We start from the raw sequence: 24170 nt of genomic DNA on the forward strand, positions 1-24170 counted from the left end.
GCCTCCCTGCCCCGCCACACCTCTCCCTGCAGCCCTGGCCTCTCCCCTCCACCCCCAGCCCACGTTGCCGCTCTTAGGGACAGGACCTCCTTCCTCCTGGCAGGGCATGCCAGCGACACGGGCTGCCCAGACATGGGTCCCATCGCGTGTTGATTAGCTCCATGGGTGGAGACTCCACAACCTCTCTGTGCAATGCCCCCGAGCCTTCTCCTCTCTGGGCTGAACAGCCCCAGCTCTCTCAGCTCTTCCCTGCAACGAAAGCCCATGTTTTCCCGGGATGCCTTCTTAGTCTTCCAATGCCTCCTTCCCTTCTTCTTCCCCTTGCCTCTCCTCCCCTGTCGGGCAGGGCAGGGTGGAGAGTGAGCCAGCCAGAAGGAATCCCAAACCAGCCCCGACGCCTGCTGTGGTTTACAAAAACACAGGTACCTGGGGTGTGACTGCCTTGGGCAGGTGTGTCTGGGCAAGGCTGCGGAGGAGAAATGCCTTGAGAACATCTCAAGGACTGCAGAATATTCCTGTCTGCAGCGCTGTGTCCCCTCTACTGCACCCCAGAGGCAATGCAGGCAATGTGCTTTGCCTGGATTTGTATCCTGAGGTGTCTTCAAGTGCCTTCCATCAAGATAAATGTCTTTCAAACATCCACTTTTCATTTCTGCACATTGGGCCTCCTGGGCTTTTTGTAGCGGGATGGGTAGGGTTTCAGATGGCACCGAGGCGTCATTTTTTCCTTTTTCCTGCTGTTTTTTTTTTACTAAAAGTTCATTCCAACATACCATTTAGGTACTTTGGATGTGCACTCCCTCCTCACATTGCCCAAAGTGGTTTCACACTTTCAACTCATATAGTAAAGCCAGGTCTTCCCCGTGGCCCCATCTTCCTCCCACGTTTGTTCAAATGTTCCACTGTTTGCTCTTGCTCTCCTTGATTCGGGGACAACTTTGTTAGCGTATGTGGCAGCCTGATGAGATGCAGAGGCTGTGCCTGTCCAAGGGTGGCAGCTGGACTTGCTTTCCTTTTTTCCAGGCTAGCACTTGCAGAAGTGTGGAGGAGATAAATCATGCTGCTTCGTAGGAGAGCAATATCTCATGGAGCCAGAGCTGTGCCTTTTTCTGGTGTTCTGGGAATAGTTGTGGAGTCTTGGAACCACTCTCTGGGATGACGGAAAGATGAATATCCTCCGTGCATGAGGTCATTTTGTAAATAGAGTGCTTTCCAATGCCTGTACCACTAGAAGGAATGCTCTCCATTTTATATTTGGCTTCTGGCGCTAATAGTAAATCCTTGTTGCTTTCCAATTGAGGAGCAACTGAAGGAGCTGGGACTGTTTAGTTTGAGGAAGAGGAGGCTGAGGGGAGACCTCATCGCTCTCTACAACTATTTGAAAGGCCATTGTAGAGAGGTTGGTGCTGGTCTCTTCTCACAGGCAATTAGTGATAGAACAAGAGGGAACGGCTTCAAGCTACAACTGGGTAGGTTTAGGCTGGACATTAGGAAAAAATTCTTCACAGAAGAGTGGTTAGACACTGGAATAGGCTGCCCAGGGAGGTGGTGGAGTCACCATCCCTGGATGTGTTTAAGACTCGTTTAGATGTGGTGTTAGGGGATATGGTGTAAGGGAGAACTTTGTAGAGTGGAGATGATGGTTGGACTCGATGATCCCAAGGGTCTTTTCCAACCTAAATGATTCTATGATTCTATGAATTTCCCCAGATTTCTTACCATTCTTACCAACCTGATTTTCAATGCCTCAGTCTGTCTAAGCAGTCGCAGATCCAAATTCCTATCTCTGTTCCCTGCTTCCTTTGTGGTATTGTTTCTTATATGTAATCCACAAATTGAGGCTCCTGTTAGTCATGATCTTCAAGAATATTATGAAAATCCATTGGATTCAGTTTTCCCAGCTTTCTTTGGCATATTGGAAAGTAGAAATCTACCTTTAAAATTAATATCCAATATTCCCAATGTCATATGATTGTCAGCATCCCTTTGCAAAGCTTTCTCCCCATACCCAGCTGTGTGCCCTTGTCTAGCCAGGAGAGTCTAGTCCAACACACAGTACCAAATGCCCCATGTCCTGGCCACAGCTATAAGATGTCATTGACTTATGTCCTGGTTTGAGATAGGACAGAACCAATTTTCTTTTCAGTATCTTTACTTTTCAGTTAAGTCTCTTCTAATTAACTGCACGTTATGAAATTAATGGCATATTTTTCAGACAGTGTCTGCTTCTGGCAGTGATAAGGTCTGATGTTTATAGTGAATGCCAAGGAATGGTATGCTAGGAGGCTCTTGCGTATACTTACTGCTGTAACAACCAAGGTCAGCTAACTTGTTTATATACCTCGTTGGAAGGTCAGAAGCAGAAGAGCGTAGAGGGGTCGCACCTGTGGGGAGGAGTGGACAGGACAGGTGGCCCAAAACTGACAAACAGGGTATTCCATCTACTCTGCATCATGGTAAATATAACAGCTGAGGGATCAAAGTGTCAGCTCTCTCATTCTTCAATGGCTAGCATCTGAGGAGGACTCTGTCTACCTTTGATCTCTCAGCTTTTGATCTATGTGTTCCTGAATCCAGTTCCTGACTCCAGTTCTCGTCTGTCGCTGAGTCCAGTCTGGGATTTTCCCAGTGCCTGCCAGTGACATGATTGACATCCTGGGAGCTCAGTACTGGTTTTGTATATATATAGTATATATTTCATTATTTTTATTAATATTATAATGTTTTATTATTAATATTAAAGTAGTTTTATTTTCCTTTTCAATCCGTATGTGTCTCTCCCTTATCCTCTCTCCCTTCTCTTCTGTGAAGGAGATAAAGGTTAAAAGAGAGCATCTATCATTCATTTAGTGGCCAGCCCAGCCTAAAACATAACAGATTTATTGGCGCCCAACAAGGGGCCCGACTGGGGCTCTCACAGATTGCCTGAATTGTTCAAATTACAGCTTGTTTGGTCGAAAGAGTATCAGATTTTTTCCTTGGAGAGTCTTGAGGTGTTGGAAATTAAAAGACAGCTCACACCTTGTTGCTCTTGAGCAAAATATTATATCGTGTCTTTATAGAGTTTTGTTTAAAATTAGTTGATGCAGTGCCATATGTGTTGTGTTATTATTCATTTGTGATTTGTGTTTATTTGCAGTGGTTTGGTACAGGGTGCTGGATGAAACATGCTATTTGGCTATGGTTTTAAACCGCAATTCATGCCTGAATAAACTGGGCGCGACTTTACCTGCACACCTCGGGCGTCGCCTAGTGTATTTTGTTACTAATTACACTTTTAATTTTACCTTGGGTGATTTACCTCTTCTTTTTATCCCCAGATGATTCCACTAGGGATTGGGGATTTCAGAAATGATTGTTACTTCCTGAAAAATCATGATTCTATTATTGACTCTCCTGAATGTGTTTCAGGGATTTTATATTATACTTCGGTGCAGGAATAGGTGTTGCAAGACACGCACTGCTGCTACTCAAACCCCACGAGCCACTCCACCACCTGTACCAGCACGAGTCACCCCGCCACCTGTACCCGGGCACAAGTTACTCCAGCTTCCACAACGAGTACTGCCACTACTCCAGCTGCTCTGACAAGTACTGCCGCTACTGCGACTCCATCAGTACTGGTACAAGTCACCCCTGTGACCAGGAACCAAAAAATTAGGTCGGTTCATTCCCCTGCCCCTTACATCGAAGACCAGCTCAAGTAAGATCGTACAGGAGAGAATTCTTCCAATGAAGATTCAGGAGGGTGTCCTTCTAAAGCAGATAAATGAAAGTATCCTTCTAAAGTAGATCCGGGAGAGTGTCCTTCTCAGGCAGTGTCAACGGATGGGGATAACTCAGGTATCATAGAATTATAGAATTAAAGAATGGTTACAGTTAGAAGGAACCTCAAAGATCATCTAGGTCCAACCTCCCTGCCACGGACAGGGACATCTCCCACTAGACCAGGTTACTCAAAGCCCCATCCAACCTGGCCTTGAACAACTCCAAGGATGGGGCATCCACAACTTCTCTGGGAAACCTGTTCCAGTGTCTCACCACCCTGACAGTAAAGAATTTCTTCCTAATATCTAATCTTAATCTACCCTCTTTCAGTTTAAAACCATTACCCCTTGTCCTATCACTACACTCCCTGACAAAGAGTCCCTCCCCATCTTTCCTGTAGGCCCCCTTCAGATACTGGAAGGCCACTATAAGGTCTTCTCGGGGCCTTCTTTCTCCGGGCTGAATAACCCCACTCCCTCAGCCTGTCTTCATAGTATAGGTGCTACAGCCCTCTGATCATCTTTGTGGCCCTCCTCTGGACACATTCCAACAGGTCCGTGTCCTTCTTGTGCTGAGGACTTCAGAGCTGGACACAGCACTCCAAGGGTGGGGTCTCACCAGAGCAGAGTAGAGAGGCAGAATCACCTCCCTCGACCTCCTGGCCACACTTCTTTTGATGCAGCCCAGGTTGCTGTTGGCTTTCTGGGCTGCAAGAATACATTGCTGGCTGTTATGGTTTGAAGAACCCACAAAAATTTATTGTCATTTAGACAATTATTCTATCAACCAATGGCCCCTCTCCACCTGGGAAAGGGAATCAGAAAAAAACAAGAAAACCTGAGGATTGAAATATAAACAAATTTAATAGAATAATACTATATAATTAACATCAATAATACTAAATAACCAATGTTGATCCCGCTATCAATATGAACTATATGAGGATTATACTCATCCCATTCTATCAGTGGGAAGCTGTGCATTCCCAGCACCAGACAACAGATGTCAGACACTGAGAGTGCTACGCCTTCGGGAGGAAGGGAAGGCCACAGGGGTTCAGTGCTGCGGCAAGAAGTTCTCAGGAGTGCAGCCATCACAGAAGAGGAGAAACTCCTCAGCAAACTTTCTAATTTATATTGAATGTGACATTCATGGTATGAAATAACTTTGTTGGCCAGCTTAGGTCAAGTGCCCCAGGTCTCGCCCCTCCTCACCCCTGCACCTGGCTAGCTTGAAAACACTGAGACCTTGAAGCCCACATACCACAGGTGGCTATAAAGTAAATAGTTTCACAAATTCAGACACTAGAGTCTTCTAAAAATTCAGTTTTCCCAAGCATTAGAAGAGACCTTACTGAAATGTAAAATTACTGAAAAAGAAATTAGAATCATAGAATCATAGAGCCTGTTGGGTTGGAAGGGGCCTTTAAAGGTCATCTAGTCCAACCCCCTGCAGTAAGCAGGGACATCTTCAACTAGATTAGATTGCTTAGAGCCTCGTCAAGCCTGGCCTTGAATGTCTCCAGGGATGGGGCCTCCACCACCTCTCCAGGCAACCTGTTCCAGTGCCTCACCACCCTCATTGTAAAGAACTTCTTCCTAATGTCTAATCTAAAACCACCCTGCTCTAGTTTAAAGCCATTGCCCCTCGTCCTATCGCTACATGCCCTCGCAAACAGCCCCTCCCCAGCTTTCCTGTAGGCCCCCTTCAGGTACTGGAAGGCTGCTATAAGGTCTCCCCGGAACCTTCTCTTCTCCAGGCTGAACAACCCCAACTCTTTTGACCTGTCTTCGTAGGAGAGGTGCTCCAACCCTCAGATCATCTTCGTAGCCCTCCTCTGGATCAGCTCCAACAGGTCCATGTCCTTCTTGTGCTGAGGGCACAATCCTGTGTCGCTCAAACCAGGACACTGTCTCATGTTGAGCTTCTCAACAACCAACACCCCTAAGTCCTTCTCCTTGGGGCTGCACTCTATCCATTCTCCACTCAGCCTGCATTTGTGCTTGGGATTGCCCTCCACCCAGGTGCAGGACCTTGCACTTGGCCTTGTTGGACTTCATGAGGTTTGCATGGGCCCACGTCTCAATAGGGCTGATACCATAGACATAGACAGTAAAGAAGTCAGGCAGTTGGCAAACCTGGCCAGAGATGGAGGTATCGACAAGGTTCTTGGGAGAAAGCCACAAACTCTCAGTCTCTGGAGGTGACTTTTGTCATTTGTAAGGCGCAGGTGTCCCTTTAAGGATGATATTGAATGCTGCCCAAGCAAATGGACCACCATGGGGAAAGGTATTAAGTACCTGAGAGAACTGGCTGTGTGAGAGGTGATTTATAGCAACTGGTGAGTGATTATAGACTACGATGAAATGCCATGCCAAGAACCTATGTTGTGGAGTTTGTGCAGAGTGCACCACCGATGTATTCCCATGCATTGTCAACAATGGTCTGGGGAGGATCTGATCCCAATGCACCAACTGTAAATGAAGTGGCTAACAGAGCACTCTCTAGCCAGGGTCCAAGAAGGGCTGAAAAACTTGGCTGACCCGAGAAGAGGACTCCCATCTTTGGTCCAGCAGGATGTTTCCTGCTTACATGTCCTATCCTGCCTTCCCCCCTCCTGCCTATCCCCCAAGGTCCAGGGCAGCTACCTACTATGGGATGCAGCTGGACTGCAACTTAGAGGACCCCAAAGAGGAGCTTAAAGCTGGCAGAACAGACTGCAGGAGTCCAGGAGCAGAAGAGGGTTGCTTCAGCTCTGGGGCTTAAGTGTTCAAACACCAAAATGCAGAGGGGCACCCCGAGCAATCCCTCCGCAGACTCTTTCCCACTGGGGAAGTGCCTGGTGTCACTGTTTAAACAAAACTCTCGACTGACAGGGTGCTTTCTCCCACTGGGCTAGAGGCAGTTGCTGTCTCCTGACCTCCCTCTTCATGCTTTGCTGCCTAAAGCCTGTGAGGCATGCCCCAGGCGCAGCACAGCATCGCAAGGGCTTTTATTGTACCCTTAGACCATAGCACCGGATTTGGCAAGAGCCTTGCACACGAGACAGCCCTTGCCTTGCCAGTGTGGGGCAAGAGTTTTTGCTTTCTTCATACTCAAAGATGACTCTCCTATGTGCAATCCTTCTTGCGGCTGATTGTTTACTATTCCTCTTCTTGAGAGGTGAGGAAGCTGATTTCTTTCTTTGGCGTGCCCCTGCCTTGCAAATGGTGATGCCTGTGAGGAGTTTCTTAAGTTCAGAGTATATTTTAACAGTCTGGAGAACATGCAATGGAGAAATGTGCTGCTCTGAAATTTCCTCGTTCCTGTTTACAGTCTCCTATGTCAAGTACCGGAGCACAAGGACAGGTGGAACAAGACACATGGGGGCTTCAGCCCCAGTACGTACTGCCTGTTTCCCTTTGCAAAGGTGCCTGTCTTTGTGGCTCACAGAGAAGGCCACCCCAGCCCTGGAAGAGCAGCTCATTTTTGTCTTCACTTCTTTCTCTTCCAAATGACCTGCAAAAGCCGGTTTCATGTCCTGTCTCCTTCTCAGGCATTTTGCAAGATAGTACTCTGTAATCATACTTTCTTTAGCTTGTATTGATGGTTTTTTGTGGTTTTTTTTTTTTGTCTTTCCTGACTTTCTTCTCTGGTATGACTGATTTGCTTAAAAAATTTTATTTTTAGAGGGCAGCTCATTTGTCTCTGCCTGGCATTCTTACCTACCCGTGAAATGCTTTCTTCGCTTACTTTCTGTCCCATCCTTGTAAAACACTTGCAAGCAACTCTTGGGCATGGGAGACTTCTGTTGTGATATAGTCTATCTTTAAATAAGGGAATAAATGTCCCTTTTGACTGGGTGGACAGGAACCAATGAGAAACTGTAGCCTTCATTACTCAAGCACAGGAAACAGCTCATACTTTTATTACATCATTGTCATTAACACACCCTCTGGTGTGTTATTCTCTGGTTCAGGGAAGTAAAATTCTCTTACAGGCTTACTAAAAATGTTACTTAGTAACCCACACTATTCTTCATTAATATAATTTTTAATTTAAAGAGTGGTGAAGAATAAAGCAAGAGACACAAATTCAATGGATGGCTCTAAGTGGCCTTTTGTGGATATTTGTATGAATGGATCCCATAGGTACTGGTTGTTGATGGCGAAAAAGCTACCACAAAATAGCAAGACAAGGAGAAGGAGAGTATGTGCTGAGAGGTACTATGCAAAAACTTCCCAAGGACTGGAGCTTGCAAGCTGGATCTGCAAGATCTGCTCAGCCCAGAATACTGATAGCCTGCCAAATCTATACCACCAGCACCTACAACACGCAGGATAATGCAGACCACTGCTGTGCAGTGGCTGCTGTTTCCAACAAAGGCTACAGGGTTGTGCATACACCTGATGAAACTCAGGGCCCTTTGGGGGACTTCCTGAACACCTGCCTAGAAGCCACCATTGTGTCAATACACCCTTTTGCTGCTGAGTGGCCTCACTGCTGCTGCTCCGACCGGGTAGCTACAAACCAGTGTGTGAACTGCATGAGGGGAGCAACAGAAGGGGTTTTGTGAATAGCCATCTGCTGCTTGTAATAACAGCTTGGCCCTACCAATAACTGTTAATTAATAAAAGGTGTTCTAAACAATGTTGGCTGCGATCTTTGTCTCCCCAAAATCTTTTTCCTTTTTTTTTTTTTAAAATGGGGGAAAAAGGAATTTAAAACTCATTTCCCAAAGAAGAGCTGTTAGGGGCTGCAGAAACTCATTGTTCCTCTGAGAAGTATAATATCCTCAACTAATTTCTTGACTTTAATGACTCAGTGCTCAGACAACCAGAAACTTGTCCTATTCTGCTGCTCTGAAACTTGTGTCAAATACCACTTCTGTCATTATTTTGTTCTTTGAACTGGATAGCATTAAAGAGGTTTCTAACAAAATACGACACGTTATAAATACTTGTACACTAGGAGGTGTGGTACCTAGTTTGGAGAAACAAGAAGTCTTGAGAGACGAAAGGAAGCAGAATTCCAGACTAAGAAGAAGCAAAAGAAGGAAGAAAAGAAAAAAGGGAAAGAGAAAATAAATAAATAAACAGGCCAGCGCTATCTAATAGAGATGTACAAGAGAAAATATCAACTGAACTAGTTAATCAACAGGTTGATCATCAGAGCTGGAAGCTCTCAAATTTTCCAACGATTAAGACCCAGCCTTTGACTGGTAGTGTTGTTTTCTCAGACTTGGGCATTATTAGAGCTGTGGCTTCAATCTTTTTGAACCTCAGAAAGTCGTAATGCAGTTTGATAATTTGCAACAGGGTTACTTTAAGTTGCACTAGGGTCTGACATTAGCTGAACTTTCTGCTTGAACTGAAGAGCAGCAGGAAGTATGTTCTTGCTGTTCAGAAGCGTTCAGAAATACAGGGCCAGCCTTAGCAGAAAGGATTGAAACTCTTTCTACCATTTCTGCCATTGTCCATGTGAGAGAATAAACCACAAATAACGGTGGCTCTGTTTTCTCTAATAAACTGCTCACATGACATTGTGGTGCCCTTATGGGGAGTGGGAAACAGAAGAGCTGAAGGTGTCCTCTCCTGCTCCTCCAGCTCTGGTCATTGCCTTTGTAGAATATGTCAGATCACACAGATCTAAATGACCCATTTCCCGCTGATGTTTAGTCCCTCTTTCTCTATAAGAGGCCAACCATTTCCTTTTCCAGACAGCATTCTGCCAAACGAAATAAGGCAAAATTTTCAGACTTCCTTCTCCAAGAGAGGCCTACCATTCCAGTCATCAGTACAGCCTTTCTCTGCGCTCTAGTTTTGGGTTGTCTTTTCTGACCAGGGGTGCTTTACCCATAAGGGGACTCCAGATGAAGCAGAGCCTGAGTACCAGCTTGTCTCTGTTTCTGTTAGGAACACGTTTCCCAAAGTTTATCATGCTTACAGGATGCAAATGGTCCATATACATCCTGTGACCAGCTTTCACAGTCATTCCCAGCAGATAAACTTATTGTTCCAAACAGTCTTTTTAGCTATTAGTCTTCCCAGCTCATGGCCTTCTATTTTGCACTATTGCATGTTTCTGTTCTGTTGAGTTTTAGAAGTGCTCGTGCACAGTGAGATAGTTGATCTTACTCACTCTAGCTTGCTGATCTGAGTATATTCCAGCAGGGTTGATACAGTCTTTCACTTCCCTAGCTCTTTTGAAGGCACATGTTGCCTCAACTCTGGTATATTACATGCCTAGATGCGCAGCTGTGAGATTTACTGATGCAGCTAATTCTGCTACAGGATTTTTGGGTTTGTGGATTATTTTGGTTCCTTTGGTTGCTTGTTTTTACTTTTATAGTAGTGGGTTTGTGGTTTAGTTAAACGGATCCTTCCCATGATACCTGACTTTGCATGGGTTTTTCTGAGTACAGTTGCAATTAATGAACGTTATGTATGACTATCAACCTGCATTTTGGGAAAGGCCTATTTTTTCAAAAGGGAAGGTCAAAGTGTAAGATCAGCTTACTTGGAGGGTTGAATCATAACGATATTCCCATCTGAAAGCTACTTAAAGAATTTCACTACCCTCTGTAAGAAATTTTTATTCTAATTTACAGCTTTAAAATATTCATAAACTAGGCTATAATTCTTTTCTCTTGGGCAGACATTCTTGAGCGCAAGGACCTTACTTGAGTACAACAATTTTACTTGCCTGTAACTAGCCAAGGTAAACAATCCAAGATCATTTAGTCTCCTGAAGTATGACAGAAACTATATCTGACTGTTTTTACTGATAGCCCTTCTCTTCACCTATTCCAAACGGACCATATCCTTCTTAAAGTTTGGTGATCAGAACAATGCTGCAGAGTATTCTGCGTGTAGGATGCTTTATGTACAAGCACTTGAATTTCACTACCTTTGCTCTAAATACTTCCTCGGATGTAAGTGGTGTGAGATCTTCACAGCCACAGTACATTCCTAGCTCCTACTCGCACTCACGGGAAATATTATTATACTCGGGTCCTTCTCTTTTTAAGCCCTTTCTGATTCAGAAAGTTCTGGCTACCAGTTCCCATATATGTGGCCTTGTCATTTGCATTCTTGAATTTCACCACATTTTGATTTTTCTGTTCCTTAATAACAAATTGGTGAATAAACTGTAGCCGTATTCACTTACAACAATTTAGAAACACTGTGTTTTAGATTCAGTCAAGAAATCTTCCTCCTATTTACCTTCAGCACTGACAACTAGCACACGATGTTTGTAGCCTTCCAGCTCTTCAAAATACATTTTGAGAAGCAGCACAACAAATTATGTATCAACTAAATAAACAGGCAGGGCTTCTTCCTGTAAATCCAGAAGTCTGTTGGAGTCAGCTGCCTAGATCAAACAAATGCTGAAATTCTCACATTTATGCCATTTTTTTAACACTTCAAGCAGACAGAAGTTTCGTCACTCTGTATAAGGGTCAGTTAAGAAATGTAGAAGAGACAGCATTTCTCAGCTGACAAGTAGTCATACTGCAATAGGATGACTAGGTTTTCTGTTGGAGCATTACCTCACTTTCTTCATTTTAGACCTTATGTATGGTTTCTTTTAAATGATTATAATTTCCTATTGTCTGGAGCAATAGTCAAATATTAAATTGTAGTACGCAATGAATAAATAAAAGGATATAATTATACAGATGTTTATTTTTCTTAATGCCTACATGAAAACATTACGGCGTTTAGAAGTGCTGGGTGCTGGCTTGCCTCCTTTAAGTTAATGAAGATCCTCTGAAAGTTGAAATCCTTTAACTTGACACCTAAAAGAGGATGTAGAGTGGGAATTTCAAAAGCTCCAGAATTATTTTGGTGCACAAAGCTGATGGATCATTTTAGGTATTTACAAATAAACATGTTTTACCAATGACACTTCCCTAAACAAGAACACTTGTGGAAAAAAAACAACAAAACAAAAAAATAATGCCCCCAAACCCCCCAAACAGGTCAAGTTGATTTTAGTAGGGTTTGGTTTATGGAAACCCTTGCTGTTTTTTTGATATTTTGCATTAAATGTATTTTTTTAATGTTCCATCTACTTAGCTGATCCAGTATTTTAACGATCCAAATTTCTTTTGTTAATTTAGACTAATCATTTTGATTTTAACATTGATATAAAGAATAATGTTTGGTTAATTTTCTCAGAAAAGCAAAAAATTAAAGCCTAAGTCTCAGTTACACAGGTCCAAAAGTACACAGGAGGATTAGTTTATACTCCTGATCATTTTTAGAATGCTTTACACTCCTAACACAGTGTAGAATAGTGTACGTAAGCCTTATGCTAATCACTAGTGGTAATGTGCGTGCCTAATGTATTTCTGTTTCATTTGTCATTTTTCAGAAATTGCAAAAATTGTACCAGGAACTCCAGACATCCTGCTTTCGTCATGCACATTTAAGGTTTCACAACTGTGGAAGTGTTAAAAAACATCATGAAGAGGGGCGTAAAACTCCTCCTAATGGAGGATAATCTATTCTCTTCCTTCTGTTTTCATTAAGGAGTGTCTGTCCGCCTTTCCACTCCACGTAGAATCACTGATATTTCAGCGTCAACTGAATATTTTGCTCTTGCTCTAGAAGATCCTGTCTCATGGTCTCAGGTGTGCCATTTACAAAATTTGTTACATGTTAGAAAATTTGCCCCACAGAACTCTTTGGATAATAGCAATAGTCCAGCAAAGCACTAGATAACGAAGAATTGCATTTCTCCAGAGAAATGCAGCGACACGGCAGTAGAGGAGGTGGCCAATTTCTCATGCAATGAAACACATACTTCCTCCTTGGCTAACCAGGTCTCCCTGTCATTTCTTTTCCTCTGTAGGATTGTTTGTTCACCTCAGAGAAAGGCAGTTTCTACAGCTGTGTCCACCTCTGCGAGGGAGATACGTGAAATGTATTTTCTTGAAAACTCACTTTACTGTGCAGTCTCAAAATCTGAGTGTTACCGTACGCTCTTCCTCATGTTATAGATGTGGAGAAGAAACGAAGAATAAAGAAAATTATTCCAGAAATGGAAATAAAACATGAATGTCAGAAAACTTAGTGGAAGAATATATCTTCTGAGTTGTCACCTTTGTCAAGAGGTTTGGTGACTTTGAGTTCCCAGGCCAAGCAATCACTTTGGGAAGCTGGCATGAGCCAGCACCCTGACATATCCTATGTGAGGTGCCAACCTTGAGCACAAGCACTTATTTCTTTTGCATGAGAGCACAATTTGCCAGCTTTAACATGCAAGTCCACCTTCTTGTTTGCTTTCAGCAGACTCCAGTAGGAAGGAGAAACTGAAGTGTGATCACAAATCTGCTGCTGAACACAGCTGCCCAAACTAAAAGACAGCTTCAAAGCTGTAAAACATTTTATTCAGTTCTGTGCTTCAAGCCTGAACCTGGTGTAATTAGGAATTAAATGTTGTCTATCCAAAAGAAGAAGAGTTCTAATGAAGAGTTCTGCAAAAGTGACTGTGTTTTCTTCAATAATGGCAGAAAGAAATATACGCCAGTCAGGGGGGATGGAAGCGAGGTAAAGAGGAAGAAAGAGAATATAGCAATGAGTGAGAGAGGACATTTTCTTGGCAGTACTGTGACTGAGGAAGCTCAGACGTATCTTGATGTCTCTGCTGCTTCATTTGTGTCTGCCAATATAAGGAAGCCCTGCAACCAGGTAGATTTTCTTCCTAGCTTACTAGCTGCAAATGCTAGATCTTTTTCTACCTTTTCGTTCTGACTCTTTTCTTTTTACCAGCTATGACAGAAGAAATAACATACGCTAATCTGAAATTTGGAAACAGCTATGAAATGGATATCACAGAGTCTGAAGATACTAAGGAAAAAGGTGTAGTATCTATGAAGCTTTTATGATTTATTCTTGCTAAAGGAGATGGGATGGGAAATACTTTTAATTATATGACCTAGCGGCCTTTGTTAGCTTTGCTACTATCAAAAAAGTTATAAATGTATCCAGTTTTTTGTTACTGTCATTTCTGCCTGAACTTTTTAGAGTTTGAAAACTATACCTGAAATAGTGATCTAATTATTTCTTGGAAAAGCATATTACTGAGAATTATACTAAGCTCCACAAATAGTCCTAATTGTCTAAACCTCAAAAGAGTTAACCTGAACTAATTTTTTTAAGAACTGATTACATCAGCTCCATGTAATGTCTCCATGCGTTTGCATTCAAGCTTAGAACAGCATTAGCTTTAACTGGCTCACTTAATTTCACTTCTGGAGTTCTAGCCTGAATTAAGGCACTGGTATTTGAAATGGCTGTTTCTGTTAAAGTGCTGAATGCATGTTAAATTCTATATTTTAAATACTAATTTTAAATTAATTTGTTAAATTGTGAAGAAGAACTCTAGATTTCAGTGCTGCAACTCACGGGAACAAAGAACATAGAAACTGCTAGCTGTTTGTGGGGTCAGTCTCTGGAGCAGAGTTTTACAGACAAGAGGACAAGTTGCTTGTGATTCAGGAGGAATTCTCTGGGGAATTCTGTATCAAAGAGCAGTGGTTTCAAATGCTGTTATGTTTCTTGAACATATGTTACACTTTTTGAACATATGGTTTTTGGACATTTTTATATTGAGTTATGGTTTTGAGCATTGCCAAAGTATAATTCATGGGCTTTAAAAAAAAAAAAAAAAATCAGAAATCTGAACTGTCTTTGTGTTAAGCTCTAGGCTTCTTTTCCTTTAATGTCCAATGACACCGGTATCCTCATACAACTCCAGGTGTCCTGCTTCTATGTCCCAGGGTAGAGAACACATATTTTGTGATGAAAAATCACGATTCTAAGAGTGCACAGCACAGTCTGTGCATTATTTCGCAAACATGAAATTGGAACAGCCACAATGAATAAATATATCCATTCTAGAGCAACGGGAGTACTGTACAGGAAGGAGGATCCAGCACAAGCTGTGCTAGATGCAGCAGAAGCAGTGTGAGGTTAGAAAGAACAGTACAGGGAACCATTACCTAAAGAAATTCTTGAGGCAATACTTAAATAAAACAGCGAAAACTAAAACTACTGCTTAGTCTTGATTCATATTGCTGCCCAGAAAATATTTTGTATTTGTTTATGAAATCACATTTTCAAACTACAAAATCTTTGTCTCTTCTCATCTGAAAGCTCCAGGAAGCGTGGATTATAATGCTTTCAGTCTTCAGCTTGGGGCTGTGACTTTGTAGGGGTAGGAACAATTTATTTTTGCCCTTTTGCTCCAATTCACATGAGTCTATTTAGCAGCCTGCCTTAGGGAGTTGAATTTCTACAACTGAAGTAATAGAAAGGCAGGCACCTAGTATTCAACTTCAGAGCACGTACAGAAGCACTTTGACCTTAAAAATATTCATATGTCCCAGCAGCCCAGCAGTCAATGCATCCTTAAGCCTTATTAGGATGTATAAGGCTGTGCAGGCTTTATCTCCGAGTGTATCTGTCGTATGCCTGTAAGATCAGACTTGCGAAAGTATTGCAGAAGGGAGGTGTTCTTTCTCTTTATGAAGGGCCTGGGTATTTCTCTTTTACACAACACCAAGCAGTTAGAGTACTTCCTTCGACTGGGGTTGCATTCTGTGGTGAAATGCAAGTGCAGGGAGAGTGGTAGATGTAACATATATTTAGCAATGCTTTTGTCAGTGCCTCTTACAGTATTGCCATTTTAAAACTGAGGAAGTTATGGGCTGGATGGTGGACTGTTAGGTGGACTGAAAACTGGCTGGCCTACCAGACTCAAAGGGCAGTAACTGATGGCTTCACATCTGTTTGGTGGCAGAGTCCTGCAGGGGTCCCTGAGGGGTTGATACTGAGCCCATATTGTTTAAATGACACCGAGTGCAAATCTATAATGATGCTAAACTAGGGGTGGCGGCTGATGCTATCAGGTTCCTCAAAACAGAGAAACCTTGAGTACCCTGAGGACTGGGTGAGCAGAAACCCCAAGAAGCTCCACAAGTTGTTGTGCACTGAGCCTGGACTAATCTCAGGCAGTGGTGCAGGCTGGGAGCAGGCTGGGTAGGGAGACTGGAGAGGACCTGGGGTTTATGGTGAATGGGAGGTTGAATCACAGCAGTGATCTGTGTACCAGTTCAAGACAACATCCATTGCTCGATCTTCTTTCACCTGAATATTCCTCAACTTGAGTTTCTGCAGAGTGAGGTCTTATACAACATTCTGCCTAGGATTACTTCACCACAGAAGCTGAGCACAGGTTATTTGTAGGAGAGGCGCACTGCGTAGTTTCCATTCCTCTTCCTTCAGCTTAACACACTAAATTTCAGTTCCTACTCCTTCAGCAATTCACTCCCCAGTTTTACATACCGCTTTCCCTTTTCTAAACTAGCAATTTCCTCTCCACATTGCAATTCTTCTGCCTTTATTGGATTAAGTCAAGCTGGTTGCAGGTCTCCACAAAGTCCATATAGTGGCAACTTTAACATCTGCCTTAGATTTAGTGCTTCCCTGACAAACTGAATGCTTTTTCTCCCTCCTTCAGTGCATCTTAACCCATAAAATCTTCCAGCTCCTATGAACAGGGTCTCTTTTGGATGACCAACATGCTTAAAATTTCCTTTGCTTGGGAAAAGATTGTTCCTTTTTCTTCTCATTGAGCACTCATTTCTGTATCTAGGCTTTAACCCTTATTACTGAAAAATTCTCTATGAATTCCTAGCTAGAAATCTCAAACTACCATAAAGTACCAGAGGAGTTTACTGTAGCACTCAAATTAACCAGATTAACACAGATAGAAGCCACACACCACAAATTACCACAACCCTACAGTGCACATTTGTTTTCAGTTTTGAGCAGTCAACTTTCTAGAAATTTTCAAACATCTTGCTTTCTCAATATCTTTCTTGCCACAGTCTATGGCCTTTGAAAGGTTCAAGGTTGTCCACATTCTCCACTGAGCTCTTGTGATCTCTCACTCTCTTACTTTGTTTGGGCATCTTTTGCTGTGTGCAAAGACTCTGCAGCAGGAATATACAAGCGTAAAGTAAAAGCAACTGCATGACTGAATTCCTCCCAGGGCCTCCCGCTTCATCTCACCCTCAGTGGCCAGTAGTCCTGATATTGTTTGCGCTGTGCCTGGCATTGCTGGTGACGCTGGTGACCATCACAGTTTTATGTAAGTACTAATGCATTTCTGTTTGCTGGGGAGCTCAAGCTACTGAATAATATCAGACTGACATGTCCTTCCAGCGCAATTTTTGGTTCAGCTGAGAATAGGCAACCAAGCAAATCAGACATTTTCCCTTGCCAGAGCATCTTTGTCCTCTTCTTGACATGATGAGGCTAGAAATGAGCAACACAGAGTGGAGCTGGAAAGGGGTGGAATAGGAGATTCACTGCTTGCTCTGGCTGTCATTGTCTTGTCTCATAAAAACTGTATCCCCATGCCCGTTGTACTGACTAACGATGGAGTGAATTCCTCTTTGATAATGCTGGATCTGAAGGGAAGGAAAAGCTTTGTATCACAGTAAATAGGTTGTGCCCCTTACCTTCCACCCACAACAGTTCCACTGCAATCCAGAGCTGAAGTTCACATTTTTAGGGAAAAAGCACAGCCTGGAAACCAACATAAGAGAAAGATACACAATGGAAATATATGATAAAAAATACACTTTAATATTGTTGTTCACTCACAGCCAAATAATAAGAAATCTACTATGCAAATGTTCTTCATCTCAGCAGCCCTTAACATGCAACTGTTCAGGAAGGAGTAACATATATCCAAAATGGTTTATTTATCCTTAATGATCTGCTAAGACATGCCCTATTTACGTCCCACCCTTTCTGAAGGACAGTACTCGAAAATGTCTTGTTGTGAATTTCAGTTTTACAGATTCCCAAGGTCTACAGGACACAACTTCGAGACCTCAACATGACAAAGAATGAGCTGCAAGCGAATTTCTCAAATATGCTGCAAGCAATAGGAAATCAGCTGTGCTTGGAAGGGGAAAAAAAACTTAAAAATAATGGTAAATCAACAAGTTTTGACAAGGGCTTATTTTTCAACATGGCAGGGAAGGAAATGAGATGTGTCTTCTGTGTCTACTCAGGCCTGTCTCCTCAGGTGAACTTGTGTCTTCTCAGATGTGACTACCTAGAAAGTAGGCAATGAGCACATCTGCCTCATGCAGTGCCTGGAGAGAGGCGTCCAGACTGGCCATATGTGCATTGGTGCGGGACCTGGCAGTGGTACCAGGGTTTCAGGATTTAGTTTCCATATAGAAAAGGGTTCTGTGGGATGCCTTCTGGACATGCCATCCCCGTCAGCTCTAGTTCAGGGATCTCTACAACATCTGCATCTAAGACAATTTTACAGTGGTGCCTGAGAATTGGACAGCTTACTGCACTCTATGTGAAGAGCAGTCCACACACAGGACAGCGCGCTAGTACCAACCCCAGGTAAGACAGGAATCTCCTGAAGTCAGAAGTGATGTGTGAGTGGAGCATAGCTAAACCAACCTGGGAGTTCACTGCCTGTCTCCTGACTGCGTGAAGTGCAGGGCTGTTTCTGAAATCAGTTTGCCACAGCTTGGTTATTTAACTGGCCTCTGACAATGGGCCAGCCAGAGCAATAGTTCTCTTCAGAAATTATACTCTGTGGAGTAGGGGCACCAGGCAAAGGCATCCTACTGTGACCGTTTTTTGTTCCACAGACAAGCTAACTGTCTAAGTCTCCCTTTTAGTCAATGAAGAGAAATTGTTAGTGCAAGGATACAAGAAAGACACCCAAAATGACAGAAAAAGCATGCGTGAGGCACACCTACTTCTGTTCATTGACTAAAATAGGAACCCAAATAGGTTGTCTCATGTCACCTGTGAAGACTCCTAAAATAAGGCTAAATAAGTCCCATTTGCAACACCTGAACCTTCTCCCAGTGCTAACGGAATGTAAGAGATAGGGGGATGATTCGGTTTTGACCTCTGTCATGACCTGAACCTTCTGGGACCACAACCGGATTTTGACTGAACGAGGGCCATCTCAAACATCCACAGTCCCTACAGATCCTGTTGTCACAGGCCAACAGCGGCGTTCTTTCAGGGACAGCCTGGGAACAGAAACAAGGCCATGGTTTTCCTTTTCCAGGCCAGAACTGTGTACTCTGCCCTGCAAACTGGAAGTGGGAAGGTGATGATACGTGTTACTACTACTCCGAGGAAATGAAGTCATTGGAACAGAGTCAGCAGTTTTGTTCCTCACAAAACTCCACTCTTCTTCTGATAAAAGAGGCAGCAAAGCTGGTATGGACTGGTTTCTCACTCTGTTTCTCGCTCATGAAAGAAGTTCATGCACCAACTACTCACCCCACACATAATTTTCTTAAATGGCACTGTGAGCAGGAGTTTTTCTACAGTGATTAGGGTGTCCTGGGCAGTGCTAAGGCATAGGACTGGTCGTTGCCATACAAAGCACAGCCCTTTGAGCAGCAGGTGGTCGGAGACAGACCATCTTGCCTTAGCTTGCCATGGCTAGCTACTTACTGGGATGACTGATGAAAGTGGGTCCATGGCTGTTTTGTTGTGGGCAGTGATTTCACCAATTTAACAAGTATTACAGATCCATACAAGGATTTGGTAAGATATTAGGGTGAATACCTCTTTTAACCTGGCCTTCCTGTAGGCAAATCCTAATCCTCCCCATTTTGTACACGTTCTTTCCACAAAAGTTGATCTCATCTTTTCAATCAAAATTAAAACACTTGGCAGCAAGCTGCTGAAATCTGGCCTAATCTTTTAGCAAATGAAAACAAACTGAGGAGGAGAAAATGCCAGGTGTAGAGTGAAATAATGCTTTTGCCTCTGGATGCCAGCAGACATTTTGGAAGACTGAAGGCAGAAAAGATGTCCCAAGAGCTAGCAGTTGTGGCTGGGCCTGCCTGCTCTCCAGCACTCGCAAATGCCAGTTCCTCTCACTGAGCTGCAGGCCATCAGGTTTCTCCCAGAAATAAAGGGGAGCGTCTTTATTCTCACCCTCTCAAATTGGAGACAGCAAAGATTGTGAGGTGCAGTCTGTTCTAGCTGCCTTAATCACAGCATTGAGAGGTATGAGGAAAAAGAGAAAATGGAGAAGTACACTGGGAGTGGCAAGGATAAGTGAAGGAAGGAAGAGAACAACAGAAAAATTGAATTAAAATCTTTAGAGATTCCCTCAAGCAGCAGTGAGCAGCATTATTAAAGTTTACATTCTTACCTGTTCTGCTCAGAGTATTTTTTAAGGACAGAATATTGCTAAATGCTTAAGTTTAAGACCTCCTCTACTTGTCATGGTCCAGCTTTTGGGAATAAGTTAATGATGCCAAAGCCAAGTATGAAGGTTCAACAAATCAAACTCAACAGCTCCCTGCAGAGCCTTCCTTTTCACTGTTGACAAATGCTAAGGACAGAGTAAAAGAGGAGGAATGACTCATGACTAAAAGGGGGAAAACAATCCAGTGTTGGATTGTTTTTAACCCCAGAGAGTTTAAATCAGGTTGATGAGGGTGACATTGCTCTTCAGAGCTAGAAGTTTATCTTCTCTCGGATTAAAATCAGCTTTACTGTCATTTCTCTTTTCATATTAGTTTTTTTCCTTTAAGGGCAGAACTTGTCCTGAAAGGTTAAAAATTTGTGGTATTTATGTTCTTTAAGCAATTTCCATCAATGCTTTCAACTTCTGAGCCTCAATATTTATTTTTAACATCTTCCTGAATGTCTTTTTTTAATTGTCCTTATTCTGCATAGGAATTGGTAAAAAAAAAACGTAGAAATGCATACTGGCTTGGATTAACATTTAGACATGACCAGGGAGACTGGTATTGGGCAGACAACACAGCTCTTACAGAAGAACAAAAGACTTGGTAAGTGGGCAGCTTTCCCGCGCTATGTAAAGTTCGTCCTCACCCACAAGCAAATCCCAGTTTCTGTGACACAAAGGGTGCATTGAACAGCCAACTTTTATGCAGCTTTCTCTGGATTCTGGGTCTCACTTTTTCATTTCAGATTTTTCTTGGCCTTACTCAGAACTGCTCGGAGGGTGATCTAGGCACTATTACTGGGAAAAACCTGGAAAGTTTATTTCCACAATGTAGTTTCAGATTGACCATAAATGTCATGTGTTTCTCTTGCATTTAACATCTTGTTTCAGTGAAGACACAAGGAAAAAACTCCAATGGAAAGGTGTTTCATTTCATGCTTTTGATTTTATACTTTTTTATTTTTATATAAGACACTATTTATTCTCTCAAATCATTTCACTTTGGTTTAGCATGTTATTTCAGAAATACAATGTATTTTTCTTCTTGCTTTCAAACTTGCTTTGCCAATTTTTCTTTTCTTTGTTGGACAGTCTCCTTTACATTTCTGTTGAAACAGACACTGGCACCCTCCAGTCGGTACCCAGGAGTTTGTGTTTCTTACTGTCAGGTACAAGAAACAGTTTAGAATCCACCCTTAGAGTCTGCTGGGGGTGCTTATTGGCGTGTTCAGGACAGGGTCAGCCTCCTAGGAGTTGGTGCACAGTGTCACTAAACACTATTTCTTTGTTGGGGGTATGTATTCTTTGTGAACGCAAAGGCTTTTTTTTTTTGGAAGGGGCAACGATGCACCATTTGAATGAAGTCCTTCTTTCCTAGGATAAAGGATTCAAACTCTTTCAGACCCTGTGCATACTTTTATAAAGGTGTCATATATGGCGCATCATCATGTGAAAACCAGTATTACTGTATCTGTGAAAAGCCCGCCATCCGATTACAGCGAGATAACAACCATTGGCAGGAGGACTGGTTTGTCAGATCAAAATGATTATGAGAAGCTAGAAGACATTCTGCAAGGTTGGATTTTTTTATTTTATTTTTCATAACTATCACATGAGAATTTAAATATGTTGGATCAGACCTATTCCTTTTCCCTGTTTTCATTCTCTTTTAGACATATGTGAACTGTCTTCATACTAAGGAAACGAGAATGGTGACAAGTTCCAGGAGCAAGCCAAGCCTGTCATTCCAGATCCAAAACTGACAAATGATTACTCGTTTTTAACCAACAGAAGTGATGGAGAAAATGGCCAGAAATGATGGCCAGGAAATGAAGCACAGTGACAGGGCAAGCATGTAAAGACACTGCTCCTCTCCCAAGCATCCATTGATACAGTCCTAATACCACTTGTCAGTTCATAACTGTACAGCTGTAACATAACACAACTGATGAGGATTAAACACTTCCATTCAGGAGATGCTTCTGATGTCTTGCTGATCTGACTGCTTTAATATGCCAGTAGGCTGCAGTATACAATACACACAGTTATCCTTAGAAGGTGGGCCAAAGCGTTCCTGAACTGTATTAGTAATTGTATTTCCTCTGGAGCACAGGGATTCATAGTTCTCATAAGGACTTGTGCATGTGTCACAGCAGAAGATATGAACGTCTAGCTCTCTTCCATGGTCTATACTTCTTCCTGGCACCGTTAGTTCTCTTTTTTCTTTTTCATTTTTCTTTTTTCTTTTTTCTTTTTTCTTTTTCATTTTTCTTTTTTCTTTTCCTTCATTTTTCCCCCCTCCTAGTAATAATTCTGCTCTTCTTTTCTACTTTTCTCATTTTCTACCTTTTTGATCTTTGCAAGAGTTATGCTAGGGTTCAGCAAGAAGCATGAACAGAACCTCCTTTTATGTATATCTCCTGAAATGCCATACTACTAACTTAATGTGCTGAACAAGGGTCAACAAACGCAATCATAGTGAAAATAACCCAAGCAGTGTTAATGAACAAAATGTCTCCCTCCGCATCTCCGTAGAACAGTGACAGTCAGGTTGAAATAAGAAAACTCAGTCTCATAACACTGTTTTTGTTTGAGTCCACAAATTCCTAGCTTGGTCCCCCCTGGAGACTTGTGTATTCCTTGTGGATTGCATCCCAGATTATTTGTTGTGGATCATTTACCACTGTTGTAGCATCTGAGCTACTGGTCATTCCCTTCAAGATGCTGTTCTAGTGTCACACTGATCTCAGCACTGCACGGCAGTTTCTGATCACCAACATAAATGTTTTGGGTGTTATTTTAAAACTTCACGCCCTAGAAACCTTAGTGGCTTTCTCTTTCTCTCTGCTGTTTACACTCACCGCTTGCATCTCTAGCGTAACCTCTCCTAGCTGCTCCTCTCAGTTCCTCTCCTAGCAGTCCCTGTCTTTGGGGGGTGAAAATGCAGAGTGCTTCCGTCCTGCGGTTCAGACACAGGCCTGGTCACTTCCCGAAGAGTCTCTCAGCTTTCATACCAGCTACACTGAAGTAAGAAATCTCTTCTGGAAGGTATCCTGAACTGTGTTCATGGTGCATCCTTTCTTGATAATGAAGGGCTTTGCTGTAATTTGCCAGAAAAGAAAGAAGGAAAGAAGGAAAGAAAGAAAGAAGGAAAAAGAAGGAAAGAAAGAAAGAAGGAAAAAGAAGGAAAGAAAGAAAGAAGGAAAGAAGGAAAGAAGGAAGGAAAGAAGGAAGGAAAGAAGGAAGGAAAGAAGGAAAGAAGGAAAGAAAGAAGGAAGGAAGGAAGGAAGGAAGGAAGGAAGGAAAGAAAGAAAGAAAGAAAGAAAGAAAGAAAGAAAGAAAGAAAGAAAGAAAGAAAGAAAGAAAGAAAGAAAGAAAGAAAGAAAGAAAGAAAGAAAGAAAGAAAGAGAGGAAGAAAGAAAGAAAGAGAGGAAGAAAGAAAGAAAGAAAGAAAGAAAGAAAGAAAGAAAGAAAGAAAGAAAGAAAGAAAGAAAGAAAGAAAGAAAGAAAGAAAGGAAGGAAGAAGGGAAGAAGGGAAGAAGGAAAGAAAGAGAGAAAGAAAGAAAGAAAGAAAGAAAGAAAGAAAGAAAGAAAGAAAGAAAGAAAGAAAGAAAGAAAGAAAGAAAGAAAGAAAGAAAGAAAGAAAGAAAGAAAGAAGGGAAGAAGGAAAGAAGGAAAGAAAGAAAGAAAGAGAGAAAGAAAGAAAGAAAGAAAGAAAGAAAGAGAAAGAAAGAAAGAAAGAAAGAAAGAAAGAAAGAAAGAAAGAAAGAAAGAAAGAAAGAAAGAAAGAAAAAGAAAGAAAGAAAAAGAAAGAAAGAAAGAAAGAAAGAAAGAAAGAAAGAAAGAAAGAAAGAAAGAAAGAAAGAAAGAAAGAAAGTAAGTCTCATCTTGTGTGAGATCTGCTCTTGTGTGAGTCTGATCTTGTCTGATCTTAGAGTGAATGTAAGGCAACAGGAAAGATATTTTCAGGATGTTTTTTCATTAATGATGCATGCCTAAGAGCAGATGTGTGAATCCTAGGTGTTTCCGCAGTTTGTTGAAGACAAACGTGAGCTGAGATTGACAGATCCCCACACTGACAGGCAGCCACAAGGCTACATCGTATCTTGCTGTGGCCTTGATCTTTTGGGTCATTTCACTGCCAG

The 24170-nt window shown here is 42.3% G+C and overlaps 1 protein-coding gene across 2 annotated transcripts; it reads left to right on the top strand.

The window, feature by feature from the left end:
• The first annotated feature begins 13331 nt into the window (after positions 1-13331).
• LOC141743901 (C-type lectin domain family 12 member A-like) lies at positions 13332-23139 on the top strand. 2 transcript variants are annotated; one of them, XM_074588949.1, is made up of 8 exons: positions 13332-13445; positions 13527-13616; positions 16813-16911; positions 17621-17764; positions 18880-19034; positions 20514-20629; positions 21404-21601; positions 21699-23139. In XM_074588949.1, exons 2-7 carry the CDS (start codon positions 13529-13531, stop codon positions 21570-21572), a joined length of 771 nt encoding a protein of 256 aa, XP_074445050.1. In that variant the 5' UTR covers positions 13332-13445; positions 13527-13528; the 3' UTR covers positions 21573-21601; positions 21699-23139. The 2 variants fall into 2 exon arrangements, with proteins under 2 accessions (XP_074445050.1, XP_074445059.1); XM_074588958.1 differs by lacking the exon at positions 16813-16911.
• Positions 23140-24170: the final 1031 nt, after the last annotated feature.

This window comes from Larus michahellis, chromosome 1 (assembly GCF_964199755.1).
Source record: "Larus michahellis chromosome 1, bLarMic1.1, whole genome shotgun sequence".
Lineage (NCBI taxonomy): Eukaryota > Metazoa > Chordata > Aves > Charadriiformes > Laridae > Larus > Larus michahellis.

Excerpts from the sequence above, each read along its gene's own strand:
- LOC141743901 (XM_074588949.1), top strand. The coding sequence starts at position 13,529 with ATGACAGAAGAAATAACATACGCTAATCTGAAATTTGGAAACAGCTAT. Across the intron at positions 13,617-16,812 it reads TGAAGATACTAAGGAAAAAG|GGCCTCCCGCTTCATCTCAC; the intron begins GTGTAGTATCTA and ends AATTCCTCCCAG. Across the intron at positions 19,035-20,513 it reads TAAAAGAGGCAGCAAAGCTG|GAATTGGTAAAAAAAAAACG; the intron begins GTATGGACTGGT and ends TATTCTGCATAG.